The sequence below is a fragment of the Oryx dammah genome, unplaced genomic scaffold (assembly GCF_014754425.2).
Source record: "Oryx dammah isolate SB20612 unplaced genomic scaffold, SCBI_Odam_1.1 HiC_scaffold_17, whole genome shotgun sequence".
Classification (NCBI taxonomy): Eukaryota; Metazoa; Chordata; class Mammalia; order Artiodactyla; family Bovidae; genus Oryx; species Oryx dammah.
Window position 1 is genome coordinate 47,814,859 of NW_024070201.1, and position 14,307 is coordinate 47,829,165.

The window sequence follows — 14,307 nt, forward strand, 5'->3', positions numbered from 1 at the left end:
AATATATCTGTGATAAACTCTACACAAACATTTATAATGAAGCTTTTATAGGCATTCATTTCCCTAGTTCAATTTTATGTGCAAAATAAGTACCTAATCTATGACACAATTTTGGATGTCTATAATATTTATGATGAAATCAAAGGATATCATATTTAAGTCCTTAAAATAAAAATGATTGAGTTCTAAAGGTAGAGAAAATGAGAAAAAGAAGGAGAAACAAGAGAGGATTGCAAAGCAAGAAGGGAGAAACAGTTACAGGGCAACTTGGAGATAAAGAGAGAGTGAGAATCATCAAAAAAATCCACATGAAAGATCAAATACAAAAAAAAGGTACATTCTATATTTCTACTTCAAATCTACTGATACCAGTGATCAAATATCATATATAAAGACTGTCACGGACTTTCACTTACCATTTGAATTGGATAACAAAGCTTAGATTTTTCAGTGTCTGAACTCATTAAAATAGTTACAGAAGGGAGCAAAAATACATATTTTGTCAATCACACTTAAATGTACATAATTTAATATAATAAGTTATTTCCTTGCTCAAAAGTTCCATCTCAAACATATTAGGTGCTATTCCATTTTAATTCCTTATTTTTGTAATAACATTTTTTTCACACGGTCATAGATCTGCTTGGTTCTGACTCCGTATATGACAGGGTTGAGCATTGGTGGCACTGTAACATAGAGATTGGCCAAAAGTATGTGAATATAACGGGGGACATTTCGGTCAAAGCGATGTGTCATAAAGGAAAATAGAGCTGGTGTATAGAAGGCAAGAATTACGCAAACATGGGAACCACATGTGCTGAGAGACTTGAGTCGTGCTTCACGAGAAGGAAGACGAAAAACAGCACGGAGTATCTGAACATAAGAAAGGGCAATGGCTATGATATCAAACACTAGGATTGAAATAGCACCTAAGCCATAGATGATATTGATCTTGATGCTGGCACAAGATAGGCGAGCAAGACCCATGTGTTCGCAGTAGGTATGAGGGATGACTTGATTCTCACAGAAGGGCAGCCGTAAAATGAGAAATACAAATGGAATAACAGAAATAAACGATCTCACTAACACACCAACTCCAATCATAGAAACGACCCTGTTGGTGAGGATAGTGCTGTATCGGAGGGGGTTGCAGATGGCCACATAGCGGTCATAAGCCATTGCCAAGAGGACTGCTGATTCCATACCAGTGAAGTTGTGGATGAAAAACATCTGAGTGAGGCAGGCTTCAAAGAGAATCTCTTTGAGACTAAACCAGAAGATCCCAAGCATCTTAGGGATGGTAGCTGTGGAGAGACCCAAGTCAATGGTAGCCAACATGGCCAGGAAGTAGAACATAGGCTGGTGTAGACTGCTCTCAGCTTGGATCACCAATAGGATAGTGAAGTTCCCTATCAGTGCAGTCAGGTACACAGCACAAAAGGGCAAGCCAATCCAGATATGGAGAGCTTCCAGTCCTGGGATTCCCAGCAATAAGAAGAAGGAGGGGTGAAACTGGGTATCATTGGGAAGGGACATCCTGCTTGGTAATGCATAAGTCCATGTTCCTTACAAATGGGTGTTAACCAATCTTCAGAGTACTGAGTAAAACACTGCAATGTTTTAAACCTAAAGAAAGTAAGAATACCATGCAATTGAGTATACTCACTTCCTCAGTTAATTTACACAATAAGAAATGTAGTATCAATATGTAAACATCAGTGTGAAAAAGCAAATTCTTGAGAAGGTTTTAGAAACTTTGTAGTGGATTGTCATAAAAAATTCTACATAATGTATTCATCTTTGTTAGCACTTTTCTTCTCTGCTAATTTGCAATGGTTCTATCACTGGTATTATGCTAAAATTTTGCCTTAATGTCAACAACTCATTAATTACCTTCTCTCATCATCATCAACATAATTTATTTTCACTATTGACATACATAGGGCTTTGCCAGCCTCTAAAATGGTCTGTAGTTTCATTTGATTAGATGGTAGCACACAAGTATTAAAGCATTTTTTTCTAATAATCGTTAATGAATACATATTCATTAAGATGCAATCTAAAAGATTGAAAATATTTATAAAGGATTCGGGTAAGCCATTTGTTAATATTTATTCATTAATATTAAAATGTGCTGTTAAAGTGCAGTTAAAATGGCAGCATCAACTACCATTCATTAAGGTACTTGCCTACTAATTCCAATGCTACAGAACATGTGCAAATATTATCTCTAATCTTTATAAACACATATAGGAGAACATAAATCCCATCTTTACGTATGGATCTAAACCTCATATAGTTTAAAAGACTTGTCAAAACTTGTAATGTTTATAGTTACAGAGCTATAGAAAGAAAATAGAGGAGAAAACAGTAAATTGAAATGAAAAGAGAATGGAAATAAGGAAAAGCTAATACATGCCTAACCCGTATCATATGTACATAGTTCCCTCTCCTCTACACACATTCAAATAGACACATCATCTCTTTTAAACCCACATCCATCTGAATACAAGATGTCATATCTTCATTATAATCTAAGGAGGTCATAGTTGTAACAGTTTAAGATTCATGGCAAATATGTTGAAGAAAAAACTAAATAGACGCCTGTTCTGAGCGAACTGGGTATACCATTTTCAAAATTACTAAAGCTGTTCTTACAGATTTTCATGTACTTTACTTATGGCAATTGTTAGATGAGTATTTTAAAAATTTTGATCATTCATTACTGATAGTGGTTTTGTAGTAAGAAGGGTCTTTTCATCATTTTGTGTTATTGGAAAATGCCAGAAGAGCAATGGAAATTATGATCACAGTTTCATTAAGACAATCAGGTATCATCTAGACCTGATGATAAGTGTGAGAAAGCAGGGAACTCCTAGGAGAAAATGGCAAACATGAAAACAAGGGAAGCTGAAAGCAATAGATGTTATTTGTAGGAGGCACTCTGTGAAATGTCTTTAAGAATAAACTCTTTCTTCCATAATATTGTGGCCTTGAAATGCAATAGTGAATACTCTAAAAATGTGTAATATAGATAATTGAAAGTAGAATTCAATTATGGCAGCAAAATTTTCTGTGATTCATTAACATAAGTTGACAGAGTCTTAATTTTTTTTTTTAATTCCTAGACCAGAAATCAAGTTGTAACTATCTATGGTGATGGATGTTAATCAGATTATTGTGGTGATCATTTCATAAGATGTAGGTTATGTTGTACACTTGAAACAAATATAACATTATATGTCAATTATACCTAAATTTAAAAAAGAAAGAAAAATATCTGAATAGCATCCTCTTCTCTCACACATTATCAAAAAGTACAACTAATTTTACCTCTTCAGTATTTTAAAAATCAGTGCATTTGTCTCATTCATAATGAAATTAGTTTAAATCATTATCATTTCTTGGATTTATTACAGCACAGTACTTTACAGTACTTGAAAGTATGAGGTCTGCAGTCAGACTAATTGTGTTGAAACCCAGATTTATGACTTATTTACAGTATAATCAAAGGAAAGTTAAGTGACAAGCATTTTTCATCTATAAAAGAAGGAATAAAGTTAAAGCCCTAAATATAATATACTTTTGGTTTTAGATAGGTATTGAACACTTTGAGCCTACTTCAAAGATACCATGCTATCCATCATTCTTTAGATGTGAAGAGAGTGTGATTTTTCTAAAATGCACAGGATAGATTCAGGCTGAAGTCCAAATGTGTATATTATGATTACATGCTCCTTCCTAAATATGATCTTATCCATTTCTCTAAACTTCTGTCTCAGTCTTCTTTCCCTCAAACTTATTTTACGTCTCTTCTCTTCCTTTCTTTCTCTCATCTTTCCTTTTGTCCATCACTGTGGCCTCTGGATACACTGTGAGTTAGGAGACAGAGAAGACTCACCAGACAGAGCACCAGGATGGAATCCTGTCTCTGTTTTGTCTTAAACCACTTAGTCTTTATGAGAGCACTGCTCTTTGCCTGGAGGAGCTTTCAGTAGAAATTCCCCAAAGCCAGTTTTATAAAGCACAAAAAAAAGACCTCTGAGGATTCAAGATTCTAATCTGGTTTTGAGTCAAAAAAAAAAAAAAAAAAAGAGAGAGAGAGCCATTAGGGAGCCCTGGATTCTAAGGAAAAGAAAGCAAAGATGTCAGGTTTACATTAGGAAGGTGATTGAATAGGAGGTCTTTGTACTCTTCCCTCACAGAAACACCTGCTCAGCAACCAGTAATGGATGAAAAATAAGAGTTCCAAAATCTAGATGGGAGGTTATAGGACTCTGGTGGAGCAAAGAACAAGACAAAACAGATTGGTAAGAGTAAGAAAAAATGTTTCCCTTTACCCTCATCAACTCACCTTTCCTCAGACTGGCACTGCTCTGCACCAGGAAATTCCCTCAGCCTGAGTTCTCCTATGGGGGAACGAGAGAGTAAGCCTAACTCTGGATGAATGTGTGTGTGTGGCGGGGGTGGGGGGGTACGTATACATATGATATGTGTTCATGCACAGGCATAGTCCTTTCTCATTATTCTCAGTAGTTATTTTCCATAAAATCACATGGTCACTGAATTAAAATGCAGGGAAACATCATTCCTGCAGGAAATGCAGATCGAGGTTCCTACAAGCTTCTTGCACTGCTGTAGCCATGTGTTCCAGGAAACAAACTCACTCAGAAGGACAATGCAGATAAATACTATTTTATTCTAGTACACTTCAAAAGTAAATTTTTAAAATATTTATTTATTTTAGTGCATTTCACTACACTTGACAGCTATTACAAACAGCAAGATTATCAACAAGAAACAAGAAAATAAGAAAAATGTGGCACTGAATAGAATGCAAAAATAATACTTGTTTACAATGTGAAAGAGGAAATGAAAAGTCCACCTCAGCTGAGAATGTACATGTCTGGCAATTTAATTTGTCCCAGATCTTTGCATGTCTATAGATGACTGTGAAAATGTCATAACTATTTATTTGAGGTTACAAATAAATTCTTGAGAGTAGGCAAGTTTGCAACTATAGAATTTCCAAATAATGGCGTTGCACTGTTGAAAGGTTTTTACTGAACCATGTAAGACACTGGGATTCTTGGCCTCCAGAGGAGGAAGAATTCAATCTGGGGCCAGTGACGAGGCTTGATTGCTCAGAGCTTTTGTGTAATAAGGTTTTATTAAAGTATAAAAGAGATAAAGTTTCTGACATAGACATCAGAAGAGAGAAGAAGAATGCCCCCTGCTAGTCTTTAGCCGGATATTATATAGCTACTAGCAGTCTGCTAATTAGAGAAAGGAAATGTCTCAAAATTCAGAGAATGGCACCAGGCCCCTCACCCACAACATGCACTGAGATAACATTGGCATTAGGTGAGTCATCCTGGGCCATAAAACGATTGACATGAATCTTAAAGAAAGGTAGATTTCCAAGCAAATATATAGTTTTATTAACATAGATTAGGAGAACAATGTACAAGTAAAACATACAGGAACTGAGCCTTTAGGTGGAACTGATTCGAAGATAGAGTCTAGAGTAAATGTATAGTGTATTAACATAGCTTAAGGCAAATATTTCCATAACAAAAATGCATTGGTTAGCTCAAGGTTTGAAAAAAGTTAAGTTCAGGTAAAACCAGGTGACATTATGTCAATTCAGTCACTCAGTCATGTCTGACTCTTTGTGACCCCATGAATTGCAGCACGCTAGGCCTCCCTGTCCATCACCAACTCCCGGAGTTCAATCAGACTTACGTCCATCGAGTCCCTGATGCCATCCAGCCATCTCATCCTCTGTCATCCCCTTCTCTTCCTGCCCCCAATCCCTCCCAGCATCAGAGTCTTTTCCAGTGAGTCAACTCTTCCCATGAGGTGGCCAAAGTACTGGAGCTTCAGCCTTAGCATCATTCCTTCCAAAGAAATCCCAGGGCTGATCTCCTTCAGAATGGACTGGTTGGATCTCCTTGCAGTCCAAGGGACTCTCAAGAGTCTTCTCCAACACCACAGTTCAAATGCATCAGTTCTTCTGTGCTCAGCCTTCTTCACAGTCCAACCCTCACATCCATACATGACCACAGGAAAAACCATAGCCTTGACTAGATGGACCTTAGTCGGCAAAGTAATGTCTCTGCTTTTGAATATGCTATCCAGGTTGGTCATAACTTTTCTTCCAAGGAGTAAGCGTCTTTTAATTTCATGGCTGCAGTCACCATCTACAGTGATTTTGGAGCCCCCCAAAATAAAGTCTGACACTGTTTCCCCATCTATTTCCCATGAAGTGATGGGACCAGATGCCATGATCTTCGTTTTCTGAATGTTGAGCTTTAAGACAACTTTTTCACTCTCCTCTTTCACTTTCATGAAGAGGCTTTTTAGTTCCTCTTCACTTTCTGCCATAAGGGTGGTGTCATCTGCATATCTGAGGTTATTGATATTTCTCCCGGCAATCTTGATTCCAGCTTGTGTTTCTTCCAGTCCAGCATTTCTCATGATGTACTCTGCATAAAAGTTAAATAAGCAGGGTGACAATATACAGCCTTGACGTACTCCTTTTCCTATTTGGAACCAGTCTGTTGTTCCATGTCCAGTTCTAACTCTTGCTTCCTGACCTGCATACAGATTTCTCAAGAGGCAGGTCAGGTGGTCTGGTATTCCCATCTCTTTCAGAATTTTCCACAGTTGATTGTGATCCACACAGTCAAAGGCTTTGGCATAGTCAATAAAGCAGAAATAGATGATTTCTGGAACTCTCTTGCTTTTTCCATGATCCAGCGGATGTTGGCAATTTGACCTCTGGTTCCTCTGCCTTTTCTGAAACCAGCTTGAACATCAGGAAGTTCACAGTTCATGTATTGCTAAAGCCTGGCTTGGAGAATTTTGAGCATTACTTTACTAGCATGTGAGATGAGTGCAATTGTGAGGTAGTTTGAGCATTCTTTGGCATTGCCTTTCTTTGGGACTGGAATGACAACTGACCTTTTCTAGTGTTGTGGCCACTGCTGAGTTTTGCAGATTTGCTGGCATATTGAGTGTCATTATAGCAACACAGAATTTTAAGAGAAACCTCGTTTTAAATTTGTATAAAGTGAAAGTGAAGTTGCTCAGTTATGTCCGACTCTTTGTAGCCCCATGAACTGTAGCCTACCACACTTCTCTGTCCATGGGATTTTCCAGGCAAGAGTACTGGAGTGGGTTGCCATTTTCTTCTCCAGAGGATCTTCCCAACCCAGGGACAGAACCCAGGTCTCCCACTTTGAAGGCAGATGCTTTACCATCTTAGCCACCAGGGGACTGTCTTAAATTTGTATAGAGAAGGGGAAAAGATATAAATCTAGTTTGTTTCCTCCTGCTGCTTCAGAGAGAGCTAAAAATATCTGACACTTGCAGCCTATTTCCTCTGTTTGGAGACCCCTGGCATTCCTGCCTGTTCCCTTTTCACTGTGTATATGTAATGTATATAAGACACACTAACAATAACATAAAGAATATAACTAAATTTAAAGTTAAATGATAAAATTCCAAGTTGTATAATGAATGAAATTAGTGAGATTGTCAGACACAATAAAGATTCAAAAATTAGCTAAAGGTCAAAAGCTAGCCTGGAATACATACATGTAAAATCAAGCAATAAATCTCAGTGGCTTGATTGTTTAAAGATGTCAAAGTTTCCAAAATAATGTTTAAATGCTATTCAGTTTTCAACAAAGTCACATTTTCATTTGTTTCATGTAATAAATTTTCTGTGATAGAAATAGACACACAGTACAAAAGTAGTTGCCAAGGGCTATGTTAGGGGGAAAAAATGGGAAGAGATTGGTAAATGGGTACAAACTTTCAGCTATAAGATGTATAATGTCTGAGGATTTAGAACCTAAGTTAAGGACTATAGTTGATAATACTATATTATATAATCAAAATTTGCTGGGGAGTAGAACTTAAATGCTCTCTCTCTTATACACACACACACACACACACACAAATGTTCTCACATACAAATAAATATGTGCAGTTACAGATATGTTAATTAACTAGATGTGGGAGGAGGGGAAATCCTTCCAAGATATATTTATATATCAAATCACCATGATGTGCATTAAAAAAAAAAACAATGGAATTTATTCTGATTAATATGAGAGTAATAAAGTATATATCATGTCTTGAGATAGGTTATGCTATAAAATTTAGTCTAATATGATTTAAATATTTAAAATCATGTAAATATGAAAATTATATATAATTTAAATATAAAGGTGACTTTAGGATTGATATTAGTTTTTCTTTATCTTTTATTATATTAAAAATAAAAAGGGCATTATTTAAAACAAAGGGACTAGACATTATCTTTACTTTTTAGATTTGTGCATTTATTTTTAAAAACAAGCAATTCTGAGATGCAAGCAATCCTCCTGAAAGACAGACTCCAGGCAACTGAGGAAGACTCATCTTTCCCTCTCCCTTTTCTTGGATTTTCCTGTTATGAAAATGTCAGCTCTAAAGACTTACAACCTGATTTCTGAACTCACATCTTTAACTCCCAGTGTTATCTTTCCCTGACTCTATAGGGAGACCATGCCCACTCAATGCCCATGGGACCCTCAGAAAATGGGAAGCATGTCTATAACTGAGCTCATTATGAAAAGGTGTAAGTTATGAAGTTTTCTTCAGTTGAGGTTGGTACTCATCCTCATCCCAGAAGCACCCCTGGTGAGGTAAGGCAATGCAGTTTGCTCTCATTTGTGTCACAGGCTAGGTTGACAATAGCCAGATAGAAGGTTTCATGACTCTCATCAGGGTAAACAGGCTGTGAAAAACAGACTTGTGTAAGATTTCTTGGAGCAACTGAGCCCCTTTGGATTTATTACTCCTGAATAGGTGGCCTCTGTTTTACTCTGATGTGAGTTGATTCAGGGTGCAGCATTCCTTGATAATAAGTTTGTGCATAGGCTTCTCTACTTAGATCAGGCCTTCAGAAAAAGGCAATGAAGAAAGGATGGGAGTGCAGATGTATCAGCCCTATGTTCTGAACAACCCTTAGAGATCTCTGGTGTTTGAATAACTCTCCATGAGGCCCCAAACTGTCTAACATGCTGTATGTCATTTTACATTTACAGAATCCTGTGTAGCACTTGCCTTTTAATGGTTAATATAAACTTTATGACATTTACAAAATTGCAAACCTTGTAATTACACTTTGATTCCAATTCTAGCTCCTTGAATTCATTGTAGAAGAGATTTGGGAACCTAAAGTAAACATCATTTACTTGTATTCATATCTGTGTTATATGTTTGAGTACCTATCTAGAAAGTCCCTTTAAGGATTCAGTACGACAATGCCCTTAGTATAAAGAAATATAATATCTAATAGAAGCTCAGTTCATGTTGATTTATTTTATTTTTGTTATAAGCTTGATAGAGATGTAGAACTTATTTTTTTCTTTTTTACTTTTTGGTGTGTTTATTTTATACACTATCTTTCACTCATATGTACATCCATGTTCTTGACTCTTCAAAGTGTGCAATACAAGGTCTTTTGGGTTTTGATTTATAATATCAGGATCTACTATGCTCTTATTTTGTAACATTTTTTCATGTATCTATGCATCACACTTGAAATTATCACAGCATTGTTAATTGGCTGTATTCCAATACAAAATAAAAAGTTTAAAAAACCAACAAGAATAAAAAATTATATAGAATATTTAACAGCATGGAGAAAGTCTGAGATGCAGAATTTTGCCAGAAGATGTTATAGCTCATTTATTTTATTCCTCCTCAAAATCAGATATTTCTTCTCCTCCATTCCCTCTTCCCCCCCCATTATAATCAAAGAAAAAAAATTGATATAATTTAATTTTGTTGTATTTCTTTTTTAAAATTTATTTTTGTTGTATTTTTAATTTATTGCTGCTGCTTCTGCTGCTAAGTCGCATCAGTCGTGTCCAGCTCTGTGCAACCCCACAGACAGTAGCCCACTCCTCCTGTCCCTGGGATTCTCCAGGCAAGAACACTGGAGTGGGTTGCTGTTTCCTTCTCCAATGCATGCAAGTGAAAAGTGAAAGTCTTGCTCAGTCGTGTCCGACTCTTAGCGACCCCATGGACTGCAGCCTACCAGGCTCCTCTGTCCATGGGATTTTCCAGGCAAGAGTGCTGGAGTGGGTTGCCATCTCCGTTTAATTTCTTGGATATGTCTTAAATATTTAATATGATAAAATAAATAAATAGTATAACAGTATTAAAGTAGTATTAAAATTTTTAATAGTATGAATAGTATAAATAATATGAAAATAGTATAAACTGTTAATGTACTATAGTGTTTGGGGATTAGTGTGAACCAGAGTCAGTTTATAGTGATTCTGTTGTTTAAGTTTAAATAGAATTATTTACCAGAAAAAAATAACACTCCCTTACGTTCTTCTTTTTCCCTTTTTGTTCATTCATTCATTCATTGGAACATCAAAGAAATATATGAAAAGAGATGAACTCTGTCAAGTAAGAATTTGTACCATAATAAATGTGAAAGATGTACAGAAATAAAAATACAGTATGGCGAAATAGAGGCATGTAAGTGTACACATCATAGGGACGCTGAGGAGGGATATCACATGATGATTGAAAATAACTAGAAAAGTAATCTCGGAGGAGTGATATGTGAGTAAATTCTTGGGTTATTGAGGGATTTTATGTGGAAAAAATACCACCATGAAGAACAGAGACACTGGGTCACCACTTTCACAAACTGTGACAAGTTCTCTATGAGAGATGTGGGAAAGATATTTTAAAAGGTTAGAGAAATGTTTCAGTATTTCATAAGAGAAGGAAAGCCTCATCTCCTCTGTAATTTCATGGTTTATATTTTTATAATGAATACCATTGCAACTCTGCATTATTTATTTACTTACCTTAAAGTATATATAGCACATCAATTTATCGACTATACTGATGCTGTTAAAAAAAAAGGTAACCACAGTGATACAGCTAAATTATATTCTTATCACAGTCCCAAATATAAGCTCTTTCTAAATCTATACTTCCTAAGTATACCCTTCTTGATTGTTTTCTGTGTTTATAAAAGCTTTAGTATAAATGTGTTTTGTGTGTGTATACACACACACACAGACACACACACACAAACATACATGTTTCATTTTTGCTTGTGTTTTTGTGTTAATGGAAAAATCGAATTTCTGTTTCATTTTTCATTTGGATATTTTATATGTAAATAGGTATAAATAACTTCATCCTAATTGCTTCTGAGTACTCTATAATATGCTACAGATTTTTTAACTTGATATTACTTTGATGGACATTTTGGATGCTTGATTTTTTCTTCTATTATAGGCATTTTTACAATGAGAATCGCTGTATATACTTCTATGTCTATGTGCTTAGTCACTCACTCATGTCCAACTTTCGGTGACCCTATGGACCGTAGCCCACCAAGCTTTTCTGTGCCTGGGATTCTCCAGGCAAGAATACTGGAGTGGGTTGCCATGCCCTCCTCCAGGGGATCTTCCCTCCATATGTATATATGAGCATTATTCCTTGGATGGCAAATAGTTAAATTGATCTGCCAAACCTTTTGTTTCATAAGAATAGTTACTAAGCAATTTTTTCTCTAACAGGTCAATTGTCTTCTACCAATTATGCATACTAGTTGCTTATTAGCTCAAACCTCTCTAATGCTTGATATCAATAATCATGATATTCTGTTGGATAAAAATATAAACTGTGATTTCTATCATATTCATTTTCATTTTTAATTTCATGATTGCAAGTAAGGATAAAATCTGTTTTAAATAATTGGAAAATTGCATTCACTTCTGTATGAATTTTTCACTGCACAATTTATCCACTTATTTTCTACCAGGAAATATATTTAACTTGTGTAAAGAGATAGAACAAATAGAAAGAATGAAACTTAAAGTGCATGAATAATAGGAGAATGTTGATGGAAACACAACTATAGATAAAAGGATATAAAATTTCATTTGAGGATCAAAAAGGGAAAGTTTGTAAAAACTCATTTTAACTCAATGTATGTAGACATAAACCTAAAGGTAAGCAAGGGTAGGGCTTCCCTGGTGGCTCAGTGAACCCCCCTGCCAATGCAGGAGACATGGATTCAGTCCCTGGGTTGAGAAGATCCCCTGGAGAAGGAAATGGCAATCCACTCTAGTTTCTTGCTGGGAAATCCCATGGACAGAGGAGCCTGGCGGCTACAGTCCTTGGGGTTGCAAAAGAGTTGGGCACTATTTAATGACTAAACAGCAATGCCAAAAAAGTGAAGGAAGCTCAGAATATAGGTTATAATAATATTGTAATTTTTACCTAGTAGAGCAAACACAAATTCTGGGGCCAGATGTGGGTCATGAGCAATGCAATGAGCTGTTCATTTTCTGACACACTGTCATCAGGCTCACTCTTGCCATCATCCTGCATGAATCCCATGTTGGTCTGAATTAAGCCCCTTCTGTTTATTCTACAACAGTCCCCCAGAACTGCAATATTTAAATCTCAAAGCTACCCACCCCCTATAATTTGGCATGTGCCCAAACTATTATAACTAAAATTGAAAATAAAGTTTATTTTCCATTCAAAATATTCTATCACCCCTCCTGTTTCACTCTGCTTTGTATCTTACAATGGCATGTTTGTTACTAAGTCATCCAAATCCATGACTCTCACATAGTCTTCAGCTTTCAACTGATATCCCTTTCTTCTTAATGGAAGATTTTGATTTCATATATGTAACTCCAGTTTTTTGATACCTAGATATCTTTTCTCATTTAGCATCTACAGAGCAGCCACACTGAAATTTATAACTCTGAAGTAATATTTCACACTCAGACAGATAATGAAATAATTTCTATCAAAATATTTACAGACATTGTATTTATTCCATAGACTATAATTCTCTGCATTTTGGCTAACTTAATTTCCCAGAGGCTTCAAAATTTATGTTATGATTTGTTTGCATTAGATGAAAATCCATGAAGGGAAAACTAAAACATCTGATGATTATGTCAGCATATAATAAGACTGATATCTATCCATCAACCTTCATTCTCATCGGCATTCCTGGATTAGAGACTGCTCACATCTGGATCTCCATCCCCTTTTGTGTGATCTATCTTTTAGCCCTACTGGGAAACTGCTCTCTTCTCTTTATTATCAAGACAGATTCTAGCCTCCATGAGCCAATGTACCTCTTCCTCTGCATGCTAGCTCTGGCTGACCTTACTGTGTGCACTACAGCTGTGCCCAAACTTCTCAGCCTCTTCTGGTTCCATGATGGAGAGATTCGCTTTGAAGCCTGCCTCACCCAAGTGTTCCTGATTCATTCTTGCTCCACCATGGAGTCTGGCTTCTTCCTGGCAATGGCTTTTGACCGTTATATAGCCATTTGTAATCCATTAAGACATGCATCTATTCTGACACATTCTACAATTGGGTGCATCGGCCTAGCAATTGTATTCCGGGGCACAGTACTTCTCTTTCCTCACCCTTTCTTGCTACGGTGGCTTCCCTACTGCAGAAATATCATTTCCCATACCTATTGTGAGTTCATGGCCCTCATCAAGATTGCCTGTGCTGAGACCAGAATCCGCAGAGCCTATAGCCTCATTGTTGCCTTTCTTACAGGAGGAGTGGACTTCATATTGATCATTTGTTCTTATGTCCTCATACTCTACACTGTCTTCCATCTCCCATCCAAGGATGCCCAACTCAAGACTTTGGGTACTTGTGGCTCTCATGTCTGTGTAATCTTAGTGTCCTATACTCCAGCCTTCTTCTCTTTTCTTACTCACAGGTTTGGACACCATGTGGCGCCCCATGTCCACATATTTGTGGCCAACATTTATCTCCTAATCCCTCCCCTGGTGAACCCCATCATCTATGGGGTAAGGACCAAGAAGATACGAGACAGGTTTCTTAAATTTTTCAATTTTTCAAAGCCTCTGAAGTAAATCTTTTTTATTCATAACTAATCTGAACAAACATTATATTATCTAACTGTGAATGTGTGGTTTCTTCATCAAGAACATCTTTTAATTGTTTGAGGGCTAAGGTTTTTCTATGGGAAGTAACTTATCCAAAGATGAGTTATTACATTATTACATCTATGTTGTCATAGGCATTAAGGCAGGTATATTACCACGTAAGGCTCTTTGTCAAAATAATAAAATATTGTTTCAAAAATGGAGAATCATATGAGGTGAAAAATAAGAGAAATTTAAAATCAGCCTGATATATAATCACATCTTTGGCTTACAGTATAAAATTTACTACTGGATTTAGAAATTTCTATTTTTTGCC

The 14,307-nt window shown here is 36.3% G+C and overlaps 2 protein-coding genes across 2 annotated transcripts; one reads left to right on the forward strand and one right to left on the reverse strand.

Annotated features, from left to right (window-relative positions):
• Nucleotides 1-600: 600 nt before the first annotated feature.
• Nucleotides 601-1,536, reverse strand: LOC120876660 (olfactory receptor 52E2-like). Its single transcript, XM_040258632.1, has one exon. The coding sequence runs from the start codon at nucleotides 1,534-1,536 to the stop codon at nucleotides 601-603; it is 936 nt and encodes a 311-aa protein (XP_040114566.1).
• An 11,444-nt stretch (nucleotides 1,537-12,980) lies between these two features.
• On the forward strand, nucleotides 12,981-13,958 carry LOC120875927 (olfactory receptor 52D1-like). Its single transcript, XM_040257677.1, has one exon. It carries the CDS (start codon nucleotides 12,981-12,983, stop codon nucleotides 13,956-13,958), a length of 978 nt encoding a protein of 325 aa, XP_040113611.1.
• Nucleotides 13,959-14,307: the final 349 nt, after the last annotated feature.

Coding starts and splice junctions, on each gene's coding strand:
- LOC120876660 (XM_040258632.1), bottom strand. CDS start 1,536: ATGTCCCTTCCCAATGATACCCAGTTTCACCCCTCCTTCTTCTTATTG.
- LOC120875927 (XM_040257677.1), top strand. CDS start 12,981: ATGAAGGGAAAACTAAAACATCTGATGATTATGTCAGCATATAATAAG.